The 25,641-nt window shown below is 38.4% G+C and overlaps 4 protein-coding genes across 10 annotated transcripts; 2 read left to right on the top strand and 2 right to left on the bottom strand.

Moving 5' to 3' along the window:
* On the bottom strand, nucleotides 3,147–5,343 carry LOC105165052. Its single transcript, XM_011083927.1, has 3 exons — nucleotides 4,855–5,343; nucleotides 3,737–4,735; nucleotides 3,147–3,641 (listed from the first exon to the last, which is right to left on the bottom strand). Exons 1-3 carry the CDS (start codon nucleotides 5,341–5,343, stop codon nucleotides 3,147–3,149), a joined length of 1,983 nt encoding a protein of 660 aa, XP_011082229.1.
* LOC105164672 (calcineurin B-like protein 10) lies at nucleotides 11,879–15,562 on the top strand. Of its 7 annotated transcripts, none has more exons than XM_020694907.1 (9): nucleotides 11,879–12,014; nucleotides 12,111–12,359; nucleotides 12,453–12,535; nucleotides 12,782–12,841; nucleotides 13,668–13,776; nucleotides 13,942–13,994; nucleotides 14,550–14,630; nucleotides 14,724–14,836; nucleotides 15,208–15,562. In XM_020694907.1, exons 2-9 carry the CDS (start codon nucleotides 12,119–12,121, stop codon nucleotides 15,449–15,451), a joined length of 984 nt encoding a protein of 327 aa, XP_020550566.1. In that variant the 5' UTR covers nucleotides 11,879–12,014; nucleotides 12,111–12,118; the 3' UTR covers nucleotides 15,452–15,562. The 7 variants fall into 7 exon arrangements, with proteins under 7 accessions (XP_020550566.1, XP_020550565.1, XP_011081686.1 ...); XM_020694906.1 differs by having other exon boundaries at nucleotides 12,453–12,547; XM_011083384.2 differs by having other exon boundaries at nucleotides 15,127–15,350.
* LOC105164673 (protein REVERSION-TO-ETHYLENE SENSITIVITY1) lies at nucleotides 15,639–18,320 on the bottom strand. The gene is made up of 3 exons (XM_011083386.2): nucleotides 18,153–18,320; nucleotides 16,458–16,707; nucleotides 15,639–16,214 (listed from the first exon to the last, which is right to left on the bottom strand). Exons 1-3 carry the CDS (start codon nucleotides 18,182–18,184, stop codon nucleotides 15,792–15,794), a joined length of 705 nt encoding a protein of 234 aa, XP_011081688.1. The 5' UTR covers nucleotides 18,185–18,320; the 3' UTR covers nucleotides 15,639–15,791.
* Nucleotides 21,278–22,421, top strand: LOC105165051 (serine/threonine-protein phosphatase 7 long form homolog). Its single transcript, XM_011083926.1, has 4 exons — nucleotides 21,278–21,623; nucleotides 21,768–22,149; nucleotides 22,225–22,295; nucleotides 22,402–22,421. Exons 1-4 carry the CDS (start codon nucleotides 21,278–21,280, stop codon nucleotides 22,419–22,421), a joined length of 819 nt encoding a protein of 272 aa, XP_011082228.1.

Here is a 25,641-nt window from a genome sequence, read left to right as displayed (position 1 = left end):
GAGTAGTCGACGGGTGACGATATGCCCGACGGAAGGGAGGGTAAGGCGAAGGTGGGGGACGCACCGTTGTCGGACCGAGGCGCGGCCTCGAGCTGGAAGGGGGGCCTCGGGCGCCCTTCAGCTCGAGGCGGCGCCTCGGGCTGGGAGGGCGATGCTCCGCCTCCGGGTGTTTCGATCATGGGTTTCGGTAGAGGAGAATTTTCGGACTTTATTTCTCCTGCTGGAAAAGTTTGGGATGATCTTCCTCCGTATTTAGAAGGCTACTCCCCCGACCATATTGCCGCGATTATGAGTTTGCCTAAGTGTCCTTCTTTTAACTCAGGTGAGAATTTAGAGGATTTGTCTGATTTTGAGTTGAATTTGAGGGAGTTTAGGCGTAGCGAACAATGTGATGACATAGCATCAGATGGGGCGCCTAGCTCCGAGCGATGTGAGACTGACGATGAGGTCGTCAGTGAGGATGAGGAGACTGAAAGTGAAGGGGAGGAAGTTGAAAGCGATAGTGAGGCAGAGATTACCCAGGTGTCCGCCCGACCGAGCGTAGTTGTGGCATTGGGGGTTGATGGGAGACGTCCGGGCGCTCCTGGTTACCGCATTCCTCGTTGTCGCACGGTGGATATTGGTACTTGCGACAGCTCTCTGACTAGAGAGCAGTTAGCCGGCCTTCGCGTGACTTATAGGGTACCCTCTGCGCATAAGTTTATTCTTCCCTCTCGGGGTCGAAGGATCACGGATCCTCCTGCTGGGTGTTTCACTGTTTACACTGCCTATTTTGATAACGGATTTTCCATTCCTCCTCATCCCTTACTTGTCAAGGTGATTCGGAGCTACGACATTTGTGTTAGCCAATTTACGCTGAATTCGTTTATGTGTTTCGAGGGTTGGCGACGTCGTCTATTAGAGTTGGGGCTTCCGATAACACTAGAAAGCTTTCACGCTTTATGGACCGTCAGCCACGTGGCGGAAGTGTCTGTCTCTTCTGATGACGGGCGGTATTTTTACTTCACTCCACAAAAAGCTTGTAGGTTTTTGGACGGGTTTGTTTCTTCTAAGGGTCCTTGGAAGGAAAAATTTTTCTACATTAGAGATGATGGTTGGGGCTTTGCCTCGGAGTGGAGTAGCTCGCCTATCAAGATTACTCATCGTAAGGAGTTTGAAAAATTGCGTCAGTGGTTTATGGCGGCGGGGTTGTTTAGCCGCGTGGTGGACATCGCCCACTATTCTCCTTCTGGTATTTTCTTGTAATTGTCATACGACGTTTAAGTTGATCCGCAACATTTCTTTATGTATTTTTGTCTTTTCATGAACTTGATTTGGATTTTTTTGTGCTAAATTTATTGTGTTTCAGGTAAGAAAGCTTGAGATCGACGCCATGCGTGCCCGAAAGGCGGCGGTTAGGGAGCAGAAGAAACGTGACCAAGAGTCGGCACCGCCACAGGTGGGGAGCTCCGTGTCCGTCGCACCTCATGGGGTCTCAACTGGCAGTGGCCATTCTGGTTCACTCCCCACTCCCATGGTTGGTCCTTCCCCCCCTCCAAAGAGGTAGAGAGGTGCCGTTTCAGTGGCAGACGCCGATACTCGTGATGCAGGGGTGAGCCAAGCGGGAGGCCCTTCGTCATATTAGAGCCGCACCCGAGGCGTCGTGAGTGAAGAAGACTTAGGTCAGGTGGCGGACTTCTCGGATATGCAGATGGACGAGCTGCTAGCTAAGACTATGGCTCGGGTTTGTATCGTGCTTTTTACCCAACTACTTTGTGTGATTCCATTGGTTTTGATTAGTCTATTTTATTTTTGCAGGCTCTGGTTGTGACAACGGCCGCTAAAAATCGACGAGCTGCCCGATTGGCCGAAATGAAGCGTTTGGAGGCTGCTTTGGAGCAGCGGGAAGGCGACTTTTCCCGGCTCAAGGAAGAGAGGGATGAGGCTTTAGGGAATATTGCTTCTTGGGAGCGTCGATTTGAGCGCGAGGTCTCCAGTGGGAAGAAATTTTTATCTTCGCCCTCCGGTGTTGCTTTTATTGCTAAGACTCAAAGGGAGGCAGTTTCGAAATTCCAGGAACTGGAGGAGTTTGAGACAATCTTAACTGACCGGGCAGCTCCAATTTATGACGATGCTATTTGAAGGTGTCGTCGAGTCCTTCGTCGGACCCTTCGCGAGAAAGGCCGAATTGTTGAGGAGGACATTGGACTCCTTGATCCCAAGGTGTCGGAGGGTGAAGAGGAGGTGGTGGAAGTTGCCGAAGGTTGAGCCCCCTAAGTCTAGAAGTTTCGTAGTTTTCCATGTGTTTCCTAGGATTTATTATCGGCATGTAAGTGGATTTATTATTTAGTCTTCGACATCCGGCTTGTAATCGACTTTGATTCGTGATTGTAGTAATTTAGGTATTCGGCTTTTATTTTGTTTGCCTTGTACGTTTCTTGAACGAGTTTGCCTTCTCTTACACAAAGTATTTTGATTGGATGTCGCCTCGAGGGATGGTTTTGCTCGAGTCCCAGAGTTGGGTTTTTGCCAACTTTATTTAGGGGGGGCAAAATTTTTCGGGGACAACATCGCTGGAGGGAGATCTTTGATGGACTTTCATTTAGGGGTCCCGGGGCAAGTAATGGCTCAAGGGGGCCTCACAAAGATCCATAGTCCCCTTGTCGAAAAGATTAACTACTGCAGGAAAATTAACTTCATTACTTGAGTACGAATTACAAGGGTTTTGCAAGGGTCATCGGGGGGGGGGAAGGGGGAAACGTTAAACTTCTACTTCGCCCTCTATTACAAATTGTTCAAAAAGTAACTCTATCTACTCAGACAACTTAACAGTAATACTTCTTCAGATTTTTGATGTTCCATGTGCGAGGGATGTTCTTCCCATCGATCTATTGCAACTTGTAAGCTCCCGCACTCGCCACCTCTACAACTTTGTAGGGACCTTCCCATTTGGGGTCCAGCTTCCCAATGGGACTCGAGGCCTCGGCTTTTCGCATCACTAGGTCTCCTACTTGAAAGTTTCTTGGCCCGACTCTTGCATTGTATGCCTTAGCCATTCTAGTTCTATACACGGCAGCCCGGATTGCGGCTTTTTCTTTGGCTTCTTCAACAAAATCTAGGTTCATCCTCAATCCTTACTCGTTGGAGTCTGGGCTGTAATATCTCACTCACCAACTAAGTTCTCCTATTTCCGGGGGTACCACAGCGTCCGTCTCGTAAGTTAGGTTGAACGGGGATTCTCCCGTGGGAGTCCTCGGTGTCGTTCGATACGCCCATAAGACACTGGGGAGCTCGTCCACCCATGCCCCCTTTGCGTTTTCCAGCCGCGTCTTTAAATGTTGAAGGATCGTCCGATTGGTGACTTCCGTCTGCCCATTTGCTTGGGGATTACTAACCGATTTGAAGAATTGTTTGATCGCGAATCCCTTGCACCAGTCCTTAAGTTTATTCCCTGAAAACTGAGTCCCATTGTCGGAAATTAGAGCGCGGGGGATGCCAAAGCGACATATGATGTTCTTCCATAGAAACTTGATCACTTCTTTTTCTGATATTTTCGCTAACGGTTCGGCCTCTACCCACTTTGTAAAATAGTCCACTGCTACGATCAAGAATTTTCTTTGTCCTGTAGCTTGCGGAAATGGCCCAACAAGATCCATATTCCACTGATCAAAGGGGCATGGGTTTCCAGGGGATGCATCAGCGCTGCCAGCTGGTGACTAATGTTTGCATGTTCTTGGCACGCCCGACATCGCCTTACCAACCCATGCGCATCGGAGAGCATCGTTGGCCAAAAGAAACCCTGCCTGAGGGCTTTTCCCGCTAAGGCTTTTCCTCCGATGTGGTTTCCGCAAATTCCCTCGTGTATCTCTCGTAAGACATAATTTCCCTCTTCGGGAGTTAGGCATTTTAAGAGAGGCAGTGAGAAACCGCGTTTGTACAATTCTCCATCCATCATGACAAAGCGGGATGCTTTTTCTCTCAAGGCCTTCGCCTCCTTTTGGTTCTCTGGTACGGCTCCATTAGTTAGGAAATTGACGATCTCTTCCTTCCAGCTCGGAGGTGATGGGTCAGCGCACATGATCTCCTCTTTCTCCTCTATCGCGGCTCTTTCAGAAGAGAGAAAAGTGATTTTTCTGCTTCGGATGGCTGCCATCGAACTTGCTAGTTTAGCTAGTTGGTCAGCTACGGCGTTTTCCGTCCTCGACACCTGGATAACAGAGGCTTCTTCAAACTTTTCAAGTAGATTTTTTGCTTTCAACGAATACTTAGCCATTTTTTCATCTCGGGTCTCAAATGAACCTTGGATCTGGTTGACCACCAACTGTGAGTCGCTATAAATGATAACCTTCCTTGCCCCCGCGCCTAAAGCTAACTCACCTCCTGCTAAGAATGCCTCGTATTCCGCTTCATTGTTCGACGAGGGGTATTCCAGCTTTATAGCATACTCGAATTTATCACCATCAGGGCTCTCTAAAATTATTCCGGCCCCACTCCCCGTCGTCGTTGACGATCCATCAACGTCTAGAGTCCATGAAGGCATAGAAATACTTGCTTCATCATGTGCCAGCTCTACGATAAAGTCAGCTAGCACCCGCGCTTTAATGGCTGACCTGGGGTGAAATTTGACGCCGAATTCACTCAACCTTACAGCCACTTGACCATTCTTCCGGAGAGCTCTAGACTCGACAATACTTGTTTCAAGGGGTGATTCGTCAACACCACCACTTGGTGCGACTGAAAATACGGCCTCAACTTTCTGGCTGCAGTGATTAAAGAGAGGGCCAATTTTTCAATCTGGGAGTACGTGGATTCGGCCCCCTGCAGCATCCTACTAACATAGTGCACCGGGCGGTGTTCTCTATTTTCCTGTCTTACCAAAACTGAGCTGACAACATCAACAGAAATTGCCAAGTAAAGGTAGAGGGTTTCTCCCGTTTTTGGTTTTGTCAATAGAGGGGGTGAAGACAAGTAACTCTTCAGCTCGTCGAATGCTTCCTGGCTAGACTTGTTCCATTCAAACTTTGCCGCGCCACGAAGTATCTTGAAGAAATGAAGACCCTTATCCGTGAACCGCGAAATGAATCTATTCAGGGAAGCCAATTTTCCCGCAAGTTTTTGTACCTCTTTGATTGATTTGGGTGGGGGCATGTGCATGATAGTGCTGATTTTTTCGGGGTTTGCTTCTATCCCTCTTTCGGAGATCATGTATCCGAGAAATTTTCCCCCCCGCACCCCAAAGGTACACTTAGTAGGATTCAACTTCATGCCAAAAGCTTTCAGAATTTGGAAGCATTCGTCTAGATCTTTGACATGATCCTCTTCTTTAACACTTTTAACCAGCATGTCGTCTATGTACACTTTCATGTTTCGACCAATTTAGTTTTTGAACATGTCGTTGACCAGCCGTTGATATGTTGCCCCTGCATTTTTCAGACCGAACGGCATGACATTGTAACAGAAGATCCTCCAATCTGTGACAAAACTTGTTTTCTCTTGATTTTCAGGGGCCAGCGGAATTTGATTGTATCCTTGATACGCGTCAAGAAAACTCAACATTTCACATCCGGATGTGGAGTCAACCAACAGGTCGATGCGTGGGAGGGGGAAGGGATCCTTTGGACACGCCTTGTTCAAATTTGTGAAGTCGATGCAAAGGCGCCATTTTCCGTTTGGCTTCGGAACCAAGACGACGTTAGCCAACCACTCTGGATATTGCACCGGGCGTATGTGCTTGGCTTCTAGCAGCTTATCCACCTCCATTTTTATTACCTGATTTCTCTCAGACCCAAATACCCTTCTCTTTTGTTTCACTAGTTTTGCCTCGGGATTTACGTTGAGCTGGTGAGTGATGATCCCGGGAGGGATCCCATAGAAATCCGTCATGCTCCAAGCAAACACTTCCTCATTTTCAGTTAAAAATCGGGTCAAACTCTCTTCGGTGGACTGACATATTGCCGTGTCTATCTTTAATGTCTTTTCGCCATCTACAGAGAGATGGATCACCTTCAGCTCTTCCACGGCTTCAACTCTTTTTTCCCCACGGGTGCTCCTACGTACTCTTCCGGGGGATCTGTTGCCTCTTGTCTCCCATCAGTTATTTTTCTCTTTATTTTTTCATCGGTCGCTTCATCCGTCTTCTCGCGAGATCTTTTAAGTGTATTCATGTAGCATTCCCTCGCCATTCTCTCGTCCCCTATCGCTTCCCCCACACCGTCAGGAGTGGAAAATTTCAGCTTCAAGTGGAAAGTAGATGCTATCGCTCGGAAGAGGTTCAGGCTTGGTCTCCCCAAGATGACGTTGTAAGCGGATGGGGCTTTCACCACGAGGAACTTCACTAATTTCGTGGATCTCTTTGGATGAGAACAGAGGGATAACGGCATCGTCACCTCCCCCACTGGTTGGATCATGTCTCTGCTAAAACCCGTGAGAGGGGTGTTCACCTTCCGAAGTTATGCGTTATCAATCCCTAACTGGACATATGCATCATAGAATATAATATCAGCAGAACTTCCACTATCCACCAAAATTTTCTTAACCCAGAAGTTAGATATCGTGGCGAAGATGACCAAGGCGTCATTGTTTTGATTCCTCGTTGGGTCTAAGTCTTGTTGGCCGAATGAAATTTCATCCTCTTGCTGCGACCTTATGGTGTGAACTTGGATAGGGGTTTGTTGCATGACTCCCCCTAGCTGCTCGAGTGAGGGCCCTTCTAGCATTGGCCGAGTCACCCCCAGTGGGGCCACCCGAAATCACGGCGATGACCCATGCCGTGGGGAGGTTGTCGTCGTTCCCAGCTTGTTTGGAGGTTGAGTCCCGGGGTTGGGGTTTCGATCCTTGATTGACATATTCTTTTAAATATTCTCTCTAAATCAACTTTTCGATCTCATTTTTCAAATGGTGGCACTCCTCCGTTGTGTGCCCTCTGTCTCGGTGGAAACGACAGTATTTGTCGGATTGAGTCTCTTAGGATTGTCTTTCATTTTTCTCGGCCATTGATTGATCAGTCCCTACTGCTCAGCTACAACTAGTATCTCCCCTTTGGGAGCATTCAAAGGGGTATAGTGGGCTAAACCAGTTGGAGCTACGTGTTTGCGTTCCTCCTTCTTCTTTGGCTCTTTCTCTTCTTTCCGACCTTTCCTTTTATTGTTGAAGGAAGGATCCATCGCGTTCGACTCCTCAATGCGGATGTATTTTTGTAAGCGCACAAGTAAATCCTCCATAGTGCTAGGGGGTTTGCCGGTTATAGACTCCTTGAATCTTCCCGGTTGTAGATTCTGCTGGACAATACTGGCTAACAACTCCTGATTGACGTGGGGAACCTCATGCACTGCATCTACGAATCTTTGCATGAAGTCTCTCAGGGTCTCGTCTTCTCTCTAGCGAATAGTGAACAGGTATGCTGCTGTTTTCGGGATCTTTTTGTTCATTGAGAAGTGGTGCAAAAAGCGCTGAACCAACTGCTCAAAGCTAAAAATAGTTCCAGCAGGCAATTGGTTGAACCAGGCCAACGCGCGTTTCGAAAGTGTAGTGCGGAAAACTTTACAGTACGCGGCGTCACTCAGATCATATCAGTCAATCTTGGCATAGAATTTGTCTAGGTGTTCTTGTGGATCTCCTATCCCGTCATATTCTGATAGATTCGACACCTTGAGACCGGCTGGGAGCGCCTCGGCCAGAATATTGGAGTCAAATGGGCTTCGTCTTGGAGGTGCCACAGCCAACGGCAAGTAGGAATCCTCGGCTCCCCAAGTTGGTGGGGGGGCGGAAGATTCTTGGTTATGGAGATTTCGATCTTGAGTTTGAGCAACTTCGGGTCTAGAAATTCGACTGTTTACTTCCTCTCGCCTCTGCTCCTCCTCCTCGGGAACCGAGGATAGTTCTCGACTTCTGCGAGGGGAAGGAGGGGGCGTGTTCACCGGTTGTTGCGCCACAAATTGGGCCACGGCTTGAGCCGCAGCTCGAGTAGACGCGTCTCGTATGAAAGCTAGCAAGGCCTCCTGTGTCAGCTGAATCATCGGTTCGTGGGGTAGAGCATCCGGGGGGAGTACTCCGGTTAGGGGTACGGCCGGAGATTGTTGATGTGACGAGGGGACTCCCCCATTAAGGGGTGCCTGCTCGTGCGTCAGGGGGGTTACCTCCTGAGGAACTGACTGTTTGCCAGGGGGGTTCTGTTCCATTCCGTTTGCTTGGGCTTCTCGGATTACGTCTAGATCGTGTACATCATGGGCTCGAGACCTGGTCTGCATGCTCAGCGTCGAGGTAAATCTTCCCACAGACGGCGCCAATGATATGGTCGAGGATTTTCTACTAAAGGATGAAATTGAGATTTTTACCACGGCGCGATTGTGCACCAGGTGAAATACAATTTTCGTAAAGGAGTGCTCTTCTCAAGAGAGGAATGTCTAATCAATGAATAGTAACTTGAATTAAAAAATTAGTATTTTGGTATTTATAGTGGTATTGACAATTATACGGTGTGATGGGTTGTATTTGCTTATGGTGTGTCTCCTACATATCCAATTACTTTTTTACCCTTATAATTTTATATGTATTTTTTACTAATATATATCAAATATCAAGTAAAATGACCCTGGGATGGTACAATAAACATTTGAGCCATCATTTGGGTTTAGAATGTTGTACCTTCTGATATGATGTTTCATGTGTGATTGTTTGCTTTTGGTCTCATCTCATTCCATCTTAATCACAAATATATGAGATGGATTGAGTTTGGTTGAGTCGAGATTTCTTTCGAGTAAATTATAGTTATCTCATATGAAGTTTTGTGTAATTAAAAATATTTTTTATTATTTAAAAATTATAAATATTATTTTTAAAATAAAAATAGTTATGTAGCTCATTAATAATGAAGTAGACATTATTATTTTATTCTGGCTAGAATTTTAAATATATGTGTACGGAAGCAAAATCGAAATCTTAAATTTAATAAATTCATTTTACTTTGAATAATTTTTCCCTATAAGATACCACCAAATTATTATTTTGAGCTTCATTTACGTACTCACTTTTTTTCTTTTTCTTTTTTTTTTTTTTTGTAATCTTAGCTGTAATGTGAAATTATTTATGATAATGTTATGTTATTCACAAACATCATATATTTATATACATTTAAGGGAGTTATAGTTATTTTAATCTCTTATATATATGTGTGTGTGTTTTTATATATATTGAGAGAAGGAAAAAGAATTAGAAGGGTAAATGACAACTATCTCTTATGGGATTTGGTATAATTACGAATATTCATTTGTTATTTGAAAAATTATAAATACCGCTAATGTTTGATGAAATTATGTAATCTTTTGATGGAAGTATGAAATTTTTAACTTTGTTGTTACTATATTTCTTTATTTTTTTTAAATTTTAAAAAAAATTGATGGGGTGCATAGAAAAATTTTAAAGATTGCAAAAAAGATTATCCGTTTAGTACATAAAAAAAATTCAAATATTTTAAAAATAAATAAATTTATAATTCTTAACCCACAAGGACATTTTGGTGAATTTACCACAAAAAATGGATTGAAACCTAACAGATTGGGTTAATTGTTAGACGACCGTTAATATTAGGGGGGCATTATTATTTTTTTAAATAACAAAATGGTATTCGTAATTATGTCAACCTCAAAAGAGATAGTCGTAATTTATTCAGACTTAAAATTACACATACTCACCTTTTTGAAAAATACAATAGAAAATGAAAAATTGGGTCGAATTTGTGTCCCTTCAAACGTGTTGTTATTTTTTCACTTAAATTTGAATTGATTATAATGTGTATTTGTCTCATTTAATGTGAATTTATTATAATATGAGTTTATTGATCGAATTAATATACTTATCAATTTATTAAAATTAATATAATTACATACCATTTTTATTAAAAAAAAAGGGGGGGGGAAGGTAAGTGTATTAAAAGTACAAAGTCTTACGTCAAACCATACATGGGGGTCATATTCGTCCATCATTGTCCATTTGCTGCTTATGAAATATGTATTATGGACGAAAGCAAAATAAAAAAATAAATAATTGAAGAAAATATAAAATAATTAAAAATGAAGATGGGCTTATTGATTAATGAATTTTTAATTACTTTAAAGAGTAATGATTGAACGCATGAATATATATATATATATATATATATGTGTGTGTGTGTGTATTGTGTGGGTTAGTTGGATAATTAAATATACAAAGTTGTTATGATTTATTTAAAATGTAATTGGGCTGCTACTCATGGAAATATGCTATTAATTTCGATGACGTAATTTCCAAAATAAGATAAACACACAGCTTTCATGTATCCTAGATTAGAATGGGTCCACAAGTTGTTGCATTCCGGTGGATATCTATGGGGTTTTATCATTTTTTTTCCCTTTAAATAAATTACATTTATAATGTTTGGATTCGTTTTTTAAGTGTTTTGTTGTATTTTATGGAGATAGAAATAGAAAAACAAAGATAAATAAGTATGTGTTAGAGATAGTATGTATGTTTGGATTTGTTTTTAGAGATAATTTAAAATAAGTATTGTATGTTTAATGTTGTGTTTTGCAAGACAGAAATTACCATTCATTGTCAAATCATAGTCAAATCATGTCTTTTTTAATATATTTATGTATATGTATGTATTTAGGCTAAAACAGTTTAAAACACCTAGATAAGGTGTTTCTGAATGATGGCAAACATTGAATATGTTTTGATTCGTCCCGAAAATAACTTGAAAATAAAAAACAAACATACTGATTGAGTTCTCGTTAGATTTGATATAATTATTAATATTATTTTATTATTTAAAAACTTATGAGTACCTTTGATTTTAACGGTCACATAATATTGTTCTAGTTTGTTTGTCTTTATTAGATTTTCATTCATTTTTTATGGTTGACTGACCAAAATGACATTGTTAATTATAATTATAATTTTTTTTACCTATTTTTTATGAAAATTTATTACGGACTAAGTGAATAATTTTTTTCAAAATTTTTCATCCATATTGTCCGATTATTATATAATTCTTTTATTTTTTCTTATAAAAAATACGACAATGACAAAATTGACAGTTATAAGCTTCTATCAAAATATTACATAATTTTATCAAATATTAATGTTACTGGTAAATTCCTAAACAACAATAAATATTTGTAGTTTATGCAGAATCTTCAGAGAGTTCGTGTAATTTATCATTTTTTTTTCAAACTTTTCCTTTTGATTTAAATGTGTTGACTTAGCGTATTTTTTACTTATTATTCGTTCCAATGCGAAAATAAATATTTCAGAGAATTTTTTTAAAAGAATATTAAATTAACACAATATATTATTATAAACTCTCTATTAATTTTATTTGTTTGAAATTGAATAGAAACTTCAGGTTATATCTAGATTGAATGATTTAGATTTGAGAGCATTATTCAGAAAAAAAAATATCTAAAATGACTATTTATTAAAAGAATTTAAAATATATCAATATTAAAAAATTATAATTTAAAATAAAAGTTGAAAAATCTGAAATCTTTTTAATATTAAGTATTAAAAAAAAACACATTCTTAAAAACTAAAACTAAAAATTTTATATTTTAAAATCTAAATTTGCCAATCCAAATATAATATAAAGAGATTTGCTCGAAATTCTAATACTGATCTTTCAGATCTGTACTAGTTACTATTGTACGTGGCCTTAACGACATAAGAAAGGATTTTGACGTGAGATGAACATAAAAAAGATTATAATCATAAGATTATCAAAAAAAATATTACATAATTTAATTCTGAAAAAAGAAATTATGAAATAGTAAATTTAGGTATTGGAAAAGTAGAATTTTCATTTTGTAACAGTAGTGATAGATAAACCAACTGTTAAACGCATTTGTGATTTACCTGCGCCGTGGAGCAACGACTCTTCTAATCTTTGTCTCATCTCCAAACCACACACGTAGTAGGCGGTAGGCCCACCAACAATTATGATTTAAAAATATAGTTCGCCAGGCCAACAGTTCTTGCCCGTGTGAGCTGAAGCGCCAGAGAATGTGAGTTGGTTTTGCTTCTACCAGATTTCAAATGGATTCGACCAACAATTCGCTGGTAAAATTTTAACTTCCTAATTATTGATGTGCTTTGTGCAGTTATATCAATGTGTGTTGTTGAATCGATCGATTCCGTTGTGGTGGTTGTTAATTATTTCCGTGAGAAGCAGGGCTCCAGCTCCTTAAGATTTGCAGAGAAAATCTGCGCCGCTGTGATTCCGGTTATAGCGTTATTTGAGGCGTTGATTTTCGCTGTTTCTGGTTGTTTCGATTGCCGAAAGCTGAGCAATAGCAAAAGATTACGCCATGGGTACCAGGAGATAGTTCGACTCTCTGAGGAATCTCGATGTACAGTAATTTTGAATGCTGTAACTTTTTCTGTTGTATTTTTTCGTTTGTTAACTTTCTTATTGGAACTACTTTTTATGGTTACTTTTGCAGTTACCGTAAATGAAGTGGAGGCATTGTATGAGTTGTTTAAGAAGTTAAGCAGTTCAATTATTGATGATGGATTGATTCATAAGGTATCACTTCTGGTAAATATTATCTTATTTTCAGCTAAATTACTGTACCTTCTGTTTGATTGCTGTTATAATGACCCATTTCTTGGAAATCCTGTGCTGATAAGTAATTCTCAGTAACGTTCTGCTGGTGCATGACTTAAGTTTTTTCTCAAACTTATCCATATGTTCTTTGGAAACTCTGACTTTGGTCTTAACTATGCATTACCATTCTATGGATACATTTTGTAACTCTTTGTTCAAATGCAGGAAGAGCTTCAGCTGGCATTGTTTAGAACTTCGTCTGGTGAGAATCTTTTTGTGGACCGGGTAATCATAAGTAATCCTTGTTCTCTCTTGATCTTGATATTCTACTATTGAGTGATTTGTAGATGAAGCTGGATAAGGAAACATCACATTTTAAAGATTTAGAATCAAATTTCATTATGTTTAGCTGCAATATAGAAGTCCTGGAGTACCTAGGTTTTGCTTCATTGAGTAGACTCAAGAAATATATTTTTGTTTGTATGCATATGACTGATGCATGGACTTCAACAAAATATTCGAATCATGATAAGGTCCACGTGTTAAAAGCTAATTTCCTCTTATTCAAGGTTTGTTAAAATACACAAGATAAATCAATTGGAGATCAGTCAATGTGAGTAACTTGGTCAGCAGCTTTTTGCTGCTTGTTTCTTCAGATTTCATCTGAAAGAGAAACACGAAGCTTCTTTCGCACTTAATCTTGCTTTTTCTTGAATGTTTCAAGGAATTATATCTGAGGATATGCAGACCTTTCTTGTTGGCACATTGCCTTTTGTTGATGAATTCATGTCAGTGTAGTTGGCAACAGATTAGTAGGGAAGTTATTGACAAAATCAATGTTATCTTGTATGTAACCAGATAACTTAAATACCTCTTGTTACAAAAGAGGCAAAATTCAATATGTCCATGTTGTTTCTCAATGAAATTGCTGCAATTCAGAAATTTTTTTATGTTCTGCGAGGCAAAAATAGATTATTTTGTTCCCGTACTTTGTTATACATGTTTTGATGCATATTAATATTACAACTGATCCAATTCTGTCATACAAATAATTATTTTTAGTTTCCTATTTGCATGTACTAAAGTTGTCACTCTAATCCTGCTTTTGCAGGTTTTTGATCTTTTTGATGAGAAAAGGAATGGCGTTATTGAATTTGAAGAATTTATTCACGCACTTAATGTGTTCCATCCCTATGCCCCTATGGAAGAGAAAATAGATTGTAAGAAGTCACAAGGATTCTTTTGGTTTATGATGTTGCATTTTTAACTTATGAGATATGCAGTCAAACTAGATTGTTGGTTATCATAATTCTTCTTTTCTACTTTAAAAAATTTGAAGCATTTTGTGCACTAAACTCACTGTGATGGCGATCCTTGTTTTACAGTTGCATTCAAGCTTTATGATCTGAGACAAACTGGGTTCATAGAGCGAGAAGAAGTAAGTGCACATCAGGGCAACTACCTATCTCATACTAATTAACTCTAGAAAATTGAATTTTGGTTTACAAGAACTACAAAGATTAGTTTTTTTACAATTAGATACAGAAAGATTGATTTTTATGGATTCTGTAGTTTCTTTAGGCATACTTTTTCTGAAGCTTCTCTTCTCCAACTGATATACATATAAGCTACCTTGCTCTATCTAGGTATTTAGTTCTTCTGCCATTTTGATTGGACATCTGAAGTTTGATTTTCTGGTAATTTTGCTTAGTACCCCAAGTTAGAATTTAAGAAAAACAGGAGGAATACATTAATACGGAAATATTTGTGCTGTTTGTGGCCCAACAAGTAGTAATTTGACTTGTAAGTGAAGTTCAAATGTTAAATATAATTGAGCAGGACAACTGGAAGAAGGTTTACTTGATTAATAAATCACATCAGGCAATATGAGTACTTCCATTGTTGCACTATCATCTTTGAGGCATATTTTGATCAATTATTCGAATACATCTTATCCAGATTTCATGAGTTTATGGAAAATTTCCTTCTGCAGGTGAAGCAGATGGTAATTGCAATACTTATGGAATCTGATATGCAACTTTCTGATGACCTCCTGGAGCAAATAATTGATAAGGTAAGATTTGATCTGATTGACAATCTCTTCTTATAATACATCTCCTTAATACACGGCGTATATGTTCATTGTGCACGTTCATCTTTTTAACAGACATTTGCGGATGCTGATGCTGATAAGGATGGTAAAATTAATAAAGAAGAGTGGAAAGATTTTGTCGTACGACATCCGTCACTTTTGAGGAACATGACTTTACCTTACTTAAAGTATGCCACTTGTTCTTCCTCTTATCATCTACTTGTTTTTTCTGTTGTCCGCATGTTTCATGTGCTGAAGTGAAGCAGACTTGACTGAAATGCTTCATCATTGGCAGTGCCCGTCATTTCTTTGCTCTCTACTTAATTGCCTATTATCTGTAAAGATAAGCGCTCCATTAATTGCTTGTTAACGAGTCTGCTAATTTGATTTTCACCTGCGAGAGACCAATTTCTCATAGCAGATGTTCTCAGTAAATGTTCCTAAGACATTGACATTGCTCATGTTCCTGCTCTTCCAGGGACATCACTACTGCTTTTCCCAGTTTTGTTTTTAACACTGAGGTTGAAGATTGAAATATGCGAACCATTTCTTGCATCAGACTTTTACTAGAGCTCTTGGTGAAGAGAGGATCGCTTCCCTGTTTCCCTGATATAGCCTGGATGCTTCTTGTGATTCTCTCCATTGTTGCTGGAGATGGGCAGGGTAGCTGGGCCATGGCTTTTCCTCCAGAGAAACCTAAAAAGCAGGTTTTCTTAATCCTTAAACAAGGGCTCAAACAACATCAGATGATGTCCAATTCACAAGCTCGAGCTGACATTCTTCTGGATTATATGAGCATTTGAAATTCGTACATCTTAAAGAGTCCAAGCTTTGCTGCCTCTACATGTATTCTCATAATTGGTAGGATATCAATCTCTTGTTACCTCTGTATAGTAATAAAGTTGATTTTAGTTTCTTGCTTATGATAAACAACGCAATGGAAAACAAGAGGCTGTGATTCATTTAATCCTCATTATCTGACATGTTCAATAATATATAAGTACAAAAACATATATTATATTAGGTGATCCTGATAGAATCATTGTACTGCACAAGATCTTGATGTGCTTACAGATCTTATTAAAAGTCCAGCCTACAAGGAAATAGTTGCATCGTTCCTCAGTATGCAGAAACATTAAAAATCTAGCAATCTAACACATTTCTAAAGCAGTAAGCACCCAATAAAAACCATCCAATGAGGAGGAATGAAAACGAGAATAATCCAACTAAAAACGGCCATCCAACCATGAAAATACCAAAGCAGACAACCACCACAAAAGGCATGAATGATCTCAACACAGAAAAACCATCAACCCACTTCCCCTTGCATAAAATAAGTGCTGCGATGTTGATCACATTCCAATTCATCGATCCCCCATAGCACATTCGGTTAAGGCAATTAGCGACAAACGAGTGGCAGTTGCATGTGAAGAGGTTGTAAGATTTGTGCTCATAGTGGCGCAAACTTGACTGTATTGCATCATCCCAAGTAATTGCAGTCCCATACTCGGCATGCATAGAGTGGTGCTTGCATGTATGTCCGGCAAGGGTTGGAGGAAAACAGCCCTGACATATCAAAATAAACTAAATTATACCCATACTCATTATATATACGTCTTTTATCCCACAAAAGATGTTGAATGGATTATTCAACAAAATAAGAAACGTAAACTAATATTCTTTTTGTACGATAACAATGCTTCTCTTTGAAAAGTGTCCATTTCTGTACAAATCTTTAACTCTACAAACGACAAATCTAAGCTAGTGAAATTATGCCACGTTTAGCTGAGAGAAGTGATTGATGCATGCCTGCTTTCTGTCCAACTGAAGGTATCTCCCAACTGGACCAAAAGCAAAGTCATCCACCTGAATGAGGTTGGAGCCCGAGAAATCTATAATGGTACCATCCTCCCTGCATACACCAACATGTCCGATGAAAGGTGCCAACCATGAGACTACAGGCAAAGGGGTCCATACCACACAGCATGGAAATTTAGCTTTCTGCGGGTCTACTTCATCTAGTGGCCACAGTTCATGCTGAATAATTCCATCATAACTTCTGTTTTCAGCTTCATTGACAAGAGTAAGCTCTGTTAGAGAAAGTATTCCTGAAGGCATATGGCTAAATACAATCTTCATCCATATTATTTTCTCAGTTGACAATATTCTCCATTGCAGTTATTTGTGGAAATAATACAAGCACTTCGGTTCTATAGCCGCCAAAATGAAAGATCTACCATGCAATATGAAGCAGATGTACTGAAAGAAACATAGGACATAGGAGGCATGAAATTTTAAGGTAATGGAAAGGCAAATCTGAATTAGATATATGCATATGACTGAGGTGTTAAATGGAGTACAAGAATCAGCTAACCATTAACGGAATGTTTATAAGGACGTTCATCAACTTATGTCTTATGATTGCCATCAAACTTTCATGTCCAATATATAAGTACACAAGTCAAAAGCTTCAGCAATCATCCAAGTGAAACAGCAACTGTAGTCTTGTTTCACTAACATGATAGTCATGAGAAACTATGATGATGTTCCACGTACGTTCAAAAAACATGCACATGTACTTGAGACTTTGTACGTGCATGGATATCTTTATTCTCGGAAATTATTGTTATACTACCACGCTCACCTTATATTTGATCCTTCGTTATAACCCAAAAGAAAATCCCAAATATTGAAACAAAAAGATTTCTCTATAGTAACCTCATTTGCTTTAAAAGCCGTCATTCATTGATCAATACATGCAATCAATTAGCTAGGATCAGATGACATGTGCACTTTTTAGACAGAAAACATTTTAATTTACAATGAATAAGATGCTCCACTAGTTCACTATAGGCTGATCAAACATCCAGTTCCGCATAGCATAAACAACTTTCATCGCAATGCAATTGATATTTAACAATTCTAAATCTGGAACATACATGAAACCTACGTGGTTTCTAAATATAAACCACATGTTTTAAATTGTTTTGCACCAGCAAAATATTATCCAATTGAGTAACTATTCCAACAATTACTCCAATATAGTAGTGTGCATGTGTGTGTGTAAAATTAATTGTTTAAGTGGTCATATTATTTCCCAGGCTAAAGTCCCAGTACTGGAGGAGAAATTAACATATCAAAATCACTGTCCATTCCTTTTTTTATAAGGGGGGAAAAAACAGAACTAAAGGGCCATCTGGATGAGGACCACAGAGGATCGCATTAAAAAACAAATGAAAATGAGAACTGAGAAGCATAACCACTGTTTGACAAACAAACCCCACTCCAAATTTTACCTATTAAAACAGATCAAAAATGCATTCTTGACAACTCTACAGTCAGTAACGCAAACAAGACTCCAAACCATAAGAACCCACAAACACAAAACTCCAAATCTGAACTAAAAACTGCGTTTAAACTTCAAGATCAAGTAAACTAAACTAATTCAGGAAACACACCAAAAAATTAAAAAAAAAAATAAAAATGCAACAGCAGTTGATATACCTGCACAATCTTTCAGAATCTTCAGAAGCCATATTGCAGAAATGAGAAATGCACTATACCAAAATGCTGTTTGATTTCAGTCAAACCCTCCACTGGAAGAGCAAGAAAAAATGGCTCAGTTTTTGCTGTATTTTTACTGTGAAAAAAGAATTGATTACTTCATCTTAAGGGAAAAGACTCAGGAAAGGTGCATGAACCTGAAACTCCCCAAAACTTCTCTCTTACCAAAGTGGGCCCTCTTGTAATTGGCTATTTTGCCCCCAGGATCAAAACCACATACTTCTAATAAAATTTCAATCGTGGCATAATAAAGTTGGGATTTGCCCAAAATGCTCCACCAACTTGTTCTTGGAACTATTCATCTACATTTATTCTTTATTTATTTATTCTGGTGAGTATGAATTTGTCCCCCTCAACTACATAACTTGTGCTACTTTGACCCCTCAAAGTTATTAAAAATACACATTTCGCGCCCTCAACAAGAGAGCACCATTTTATTATTCTACTTATACCATCTTTCCAATATATTTGCAGAAAGGAAAATCTTTTAAATATATGATAAATTACAACCATCTCCCTAAAATTTCATATAATTATGAATACCACCTAGTTATTTAGATTACTATCAATATTTTTCTGATATTAACAATTGTCCAACAATTAACTTAATCCGTTAAGTTTTCATCTATTTTTTATAAAGAACCAATCAAAATACCTTTGTGAATTATAAATTATATTTTTTTTTAATTTTCTAAAATTTCTTTGTAGACTAAGTATGTATTTTTTTTTTTAAATTTTTCCATCCAATTGATCCACTTTTTTTAACAATTTAAAAAAAATAAAACAAGAACCAAGTTGACAATCTCATACCTCCGTCCAAAGATTGGTACAAGGGATATTGCAATTATGGGAATTTGTTGTAATTTAGCATGTAAAATCAGAATAACCATATTGAACTAATCTAGGAGTTTGTAAATGCAAACGGTGGATGATGAAGAGGCTTTTGTTGGATGCTGGCTGTGAAAATACAACTGCCTAGAGATGTATGTATATATAGTACCGCCATGCCGGACTTGAACATCTCCACCGTCATGGTTGGTGGAGGCGCAACCGGTAACTTTGCACGTCGTAAGACGTTTTTCAACCGCTTCACAGTGGAATCATCCATCCATCCACACATTTCAGCACCCATAACCTGAAATGTTGCCCTTCTTTCTGATTAGAATGACCTATGTAACATTAATTAATTATAAATAGAAAACAAAGGATAATAAATAATAATTGCTATGAAGATTTTAGTTTAAAAGTTTTTTAAATTTTAAATTTGTTAATTAATAATTATTATGAAAATCTTAATTTAAAAAATTTTAAAGATTAAAAAATGCAATGTTATGAAATTTAATTTTAAATTCAAACTTTGTATAAAAATAAAAAATATTATATAAAGTTGTGGTGCTCCTCCTCAAAGTATTACACTAACACCCCCTATGAAATTTGGTAATTATAAAACACCCCTTGGGAGCATTATAATCCCTCAAAAATTAGATAAATTTTTTATTAGGTCAATTGCGATATTTTGGGGTTTTCAAGAATTTTTTTAACTGACATCAACATTTTATGGACCGAAAAATGGGAAAGAGGGTGTCGATATTAATATTTTGGTGAGTTTATATGAAATATTAAAAAAAAAAAAGTAATGATTTGTGTAATTAAAATAAAAGTTAGGGATTTGTAAATATAATTATCCATATATGATTAATTAATTAATTAGCAGATGAATTTGGAACAAATAGATTATCATCATGTACATGATCTGGAACTGGAACAATCCTCTCTCTCTCTCTCTCTCTCTTTATATGATGAGGGTAATTTATCTAAAGACAAATTTGTCCCTCATTATAGATAAATCAAGGTTATCAATCGGGAGAATCTTCTAGAAAGGTTAGAAATCCCACTAAATACTCTTATAGGGAGATTTACAACAACAATAATTATGAAACATCAATTAACTGTAATCTGGGGTGCTTGACTTAAACATAATAACAACATACTCGCGCTTGCCAAATATATTATGAAAAAGCTTATAAAAATTACGAATGGAGTTCATTAATAGGTAATGTTGATATACCCTCAGTAATACACTCTATCTATACGCTTATCCATCTGTTTGAAAACTGACTTGAGCGTCGGAGTGCCTTCATCAGGGATTTATCCGACTGACCTAATCGCTTTTGTGTTCTCAGAAAAACCAGTCTGTTCGAGGAGTTGGATCGATTGCAACGAGAGATCGCGGATCGCTATTCGGATTCAAGAGGATTTTTCTCGGACAGATCACTATATATATATAAAATAGTAAAAACAATATACTTTTTATGTTAGTTGGAAGGGATGAAGATGATCAGAGCTCTATTTTAATCTTAACAGCACAAATATACTTTCTTTTATTGAACTGTTGACAAAAGAATCAAGATCTGACGGTGAGTAAATTAATACCAATCTTGGTAATTAAATTGGAAATTAGTTAATTAATTATGTCCCTTAATCTTTTGTAAACCACTTCATTATAAGTGATGACAAGAACCCCCGCAGGTTGTCTGGAGACGCAATCTTGTGTCGGAAACACCACCTGCTAGGCCTAGCCCACAGGGGATTTTATTTAAAAAATACCAAAAAAAAGAAAATTTAGTAAAGTAAAGTCATTTGAAAAGCTTTAATAAAGTAAGCGGCACCGCGGTCTGTGACCGCGGTGCCTCAATTTTTTTTTAAAAAAAAAATAAAATTTCTGTGGCACCGCGGTCACACACCGCGGTGCCACAGAAAAATGATATTTTAATTGCCACCGCGCTTGGTAAGCGCGGTGCCTCAGTTACATATTCACGGGCACACTTCTACAGTGTGCCCGTGAATATGAACATTTGATTGCAGCTCACACTATTTAAGTGTGAGCTGCAATCCTCCTTCACCATGCATTCTCACATTTGCTCCTTCAACATTTTCTTCAAATTTGCTCGGCAATTCCTCCTTCTTCAACAATTCCTCCTCCTTCAACAATTCCTCCTCCTTCATCTTGTTCTTGTTTTTGCACAATTATTACATCTTTGTCTTTAAAAAAATTTAGAGCGAAAATGTCGAATTTTGGTCCTATTGATACCAGTGTTTTGTACGGGCAATTAAATCACAGAACAGAAGATGTGTCCGAAAATCCGGATACAACTTTATCAGTACGACGTGGTGATATTGCTTTTTTTCGCGTCCTGCAACTAGCACCACGTCATATTCGTGTTTTACAAGTACTCCAAAATATGGGGTTTCTTGGTGTTTTGCAATGTGGGCATGTTGAAATTGACACCCACTTGATCACTGCTTTGGTAGAGAGATGGCGCCCGGAGACACATACTTTCCATTTTTCGGTGGGTGAAGCTACTATAACACTGCAAGATATCGCCATCCTGTGGGCACTCCCGGTGGAAGGTAATCTTATTACCGGGATAGATACAAGGTGTAGTACCCAACAGTGGCAAAATTATTGTCATCAATTGTTGGGTTTCATGCCCAATGAAGATGCCTTTAGATGGTCCAGAATAAAATTGTCAGTGTTATATGAACGTTTATTAGAAAATACAAGTGATGATGATAGCCCATTTGAGGCTGTCTTACAGGAGGCACGTATATGTGCCATGTGCATTCTTGGTGGAGTGTTGTGTCCTGATGCTACGGGGAACACCGTGTCATTATTATATCTGCGGCATATGGAAAACATACACGAGCAGTATGTATCAAATTGGGGTTCTGCAGTGTTGGCATATCTCTACCGGGAGCTATGTACATCATCACAACGAGGGAAAAATAATATTGGCGGTGCCATGCAATTATTGCAGATATGGGCATGGTCTCGCATCATAACACTTGCCCCCATTCCCTCGAGTGAATCTTCGACACTGATGCCGACCATTATAGACCCTGACAATGTTCTGCCTAATCCTCCATATGCTGCACGGTATGAATATTTTTATTTATTTATACAGTTATAAATAATTTTGATTTCACTTATTTTTCTTAATTTTGATTTTAGGTGGTCTTATCATATATCCCGTACTCATACGGCACACAACGCTCTTCGTATAATAAGGAATGTTTTGGATCGTATGCAATTAAATGAGGTATATTGTTGTGATTTTTTTTTTACGTTTAGTGTATTTCTGATGCATTTGTTCAAATATATTGACTGGCGCTATATTTTGTATTGTAGTTTATTTGGACTCCGTATGATGATATAACACTCGATCTTGATTCATTGCCCTTTTATGCAACGCGCACACCGTGGCACATACGTTGTCCATTGATCAATTATTCGATCGTGGAGATGCAGCACCCGGAGAGGGTTCTCCGTCAATTTGGCTTTGTGCAAAACATCCCCCCAAACCCATTAATCAGTGAGCGTCGTTTACACACAATAGACAGGCGGGGACGTCAAGACATGAATTGGGCTACGTTTCACGCAGACTATATTGCGAAATGGAACGATGTGCAATCACTGAGGGTGGAAGGACCCGTTATTCAAGGTGGTCTTGATACATATTTCAACATGTACCTGCCCGGGCTGTCTGTTTCCAAATGCATCCACTCCACAACGGCTCCAGGATTCCATTTTTGCAATGCCGCCATATATTTGGGTAGTTTCTGAACAGAACTCTCCCAAGTGCCGTACACTTGTTCTCTAGCGGCTTTCAAAGCAAACCAGGCCTTATGATATGGGACTTCAAAACCAAATTTATCTTTCACAATCTGCTGGACATGTTTTATATCAACAAGATGGGCTTGACGAACCATACCCAACAGATGTGTTGCGATCATGCTCTTTCCTAAGTTACCGTGATCAATAGAAATCTCATTCATCAGACATGTATGTGGTCCGACATACCTGGTAACTTTAAATAATCTCATGTTGGATTTGAATATGGCCGTCAGCATCCAACAGCACCCAGTCTGTGCTTCGTATCTGCAGGCGACTTTCCATAATTTTTTGTTGCTCTCCACCACTCGGTATTCTCGTCGTGCAAATCGAACCGAGTAATCTTGTACACTTCCTTTCAAATGGTCCTTACTTTTAAACAGCATTCCGAGGGCGAGCTCTCCGGTGTTTGAGTCGTAAAAATTGCCCCACCTGCTAGTAGGGATATCAATCGAGTCTGCAGGGACTTCTGGGTGTGTTGTGCTGAAAAATGGAACTTCTGGATATAGGTTCATTCTGTCGGGCACGGCAGGCACGTTCAAATCAAAATGCTCTTGTGCATTCTCACCAAGAACTTCCATCATAACAGGTATACTTACATCACCATCATCGTCATTATTCTGTTCAATCTGGTCTTCTAATTCGACCTCATCTGGTTCTGAGTCAGCTTGCTCAGTGTTCAACAAGCTATCAGCTTCAAGCTCGTCATCTTCATCATTGTATTCAGATGAACCAGCATAATCCGATGAGCCAGAATATGCATTTGTCCCTGCATATAATGATGGGCCTGCATACGACGATGGACCTGACCATGATGAGGGGCCTGCATATGATGAGGGGCCTGCATATGATGATGGACCTGCATAATCTTCATTAAGACCAAACCGCCCCATTTCTTGAGTTACTACTGGTAAACTCGGCAAATCTTGGGTTATCATAGACATATACGTTCCCCAATCACCAACAGCTGAGTCATCTGGTACAGCATTTTGCAGAACTTTCTCCGCTTCGACAAAAATATCAATCGATACATATCCATTCATCGGATTTAAAAAGAATTGCATATCACGATCCTTCTTAATTGCCAACAACATCTCATTCCTTTGGCCAAAATTAAAAGTTATGTATTTAAAGAATATATGCAATTTAAAATTATTCCTATCCATACCAATCTCTTCATACAAAATTAACTCTAACTCAGCAAATGTAGTACTACGAGAAATTTGCATGAATCCGAGTGGAGGTCGATCATAACTTACAGAACCATTCGAATTGATTTGTTGACCTCCAAAATATATAACAATATCAACAGTGTTTTGATCCGCCATATCTTCAGAACAATATAAAATACACATCAATATATATTTTTTTCATACTATAATAAGATATTTAAAATAAGAACAAATAACACGAAAATTTAATAAATAACTTACGTTTTTTCAATTGTAAATCTTCAAATAACAAGTGCAGAAATTTTACAAGAATTGCGAGATGGTGGTGTATGAATTTCCGAAGGCTGATTTGAGAGTGTAAGGAATAAGAAACTGAAGGATAATTTTTGCAAGCGGCTGATTTGAGAGTGCAGGCTGATTTTTCAGTGTGTATGAATGTGAGAATAGCATCCGACTTATATAGGCAATAAAACCGCGGTAAGTAACCGCGGTGCCACAGACGATAATGCAGAAGAATTGATTGACACCGCGGTAACACGGCACGGTGCCAGATACTGAAAAAAAGAAAAAATTGACTGACACCGCGCTTTGTTAGCGCGGTGTCAGCCCGGGCAATGTACAATCCGGGCAACGCAGTGCCACCGCGGTGGCTATAAAAAATTTTTTTTTTTAATAAAAACGTCAGTGCCCCCGCGGTTACTAACCGCGGTGGCTATAAATTTTTTTTTTTTTTTATAAAAACATTGCCACCGCGGTCACTGACCGCGGTGGCAATTAAAATATAGTTTTTCTGTGTCACCGCGGTTAGGCACCGCGGTGACACAGAAAGTTTATTTTTTTTTTTAAAAAAAAAATCAGGCACCGCGGTCAGAGACCGCGGTGTCGCTTACTTTACTAACACATTTACAATGGCGTTACTTTATTAATTTTTCTTTTTTTTTGGCATTTTTTAAATAAAATCCCCCTAGCCCACACATCATATAATGTTCTAACTCTTCCGGGACTTCCAAATTAGAACTCTAATTTTAGGCAAAAATACATTAAATTTTTCATCTATATTGGGTCAGCTTGTTTAGATTTTAAATTAATTATATGATAAATGTAAAATACATTTTACCTGTCCAATTATGTAATTCATTATGCTATAAGGTTGCGTCCAAATATTATTCTACAATTAAAACTCTTCAGTTTAAATGGAACATGAATCTAGATATATTTATTATTTCAATTCATCATTTGTATTTTTTTACTAAAATTATAATTATATTTAATAGTTTTCAATATAATGCACATTGCGTATCCTTTTTTAACTTTTGGGGACATTGAATTGATTAACTGAAATACAGTTGATCAGGATATATTAATTAAATTTGTGCATTACTGAATATCAATCGATAAATAAATCAAATAATGAGGCGGATTGATGATTATAATTAATTTATTTAATAAATAATAATTTATTATTTTCACTTCAAGAGAGATGCTTATTGGTTTTAGGCACACATGGTGGGTGGGACTAGGACATATAATACAATGTAATTAAGCTCTCAATATTTATGTTATAACCCAAAAACTAAAATATTAT

This window comes from Sesamum indicum, linkage group LG6 (assembly GCF_000512975.1).
Source record: "Sesamum indicum cultivar Zhongzhi No. 13 linkage group LG6, S_indicum_v1.0, whole genome shotgun sequence".
Taxonomy (NCBI): Eukaryota; Viridiplantae; Streptophyta; class Magnoliopsida; order Lamiales; family Pedaliaceae; genus Sesamum; species Sesamum indicum.
Note: the sequence above shows the minus strand (reverse complement) of the source record. Positions and strands in the feature narration are given on the sequence as shown.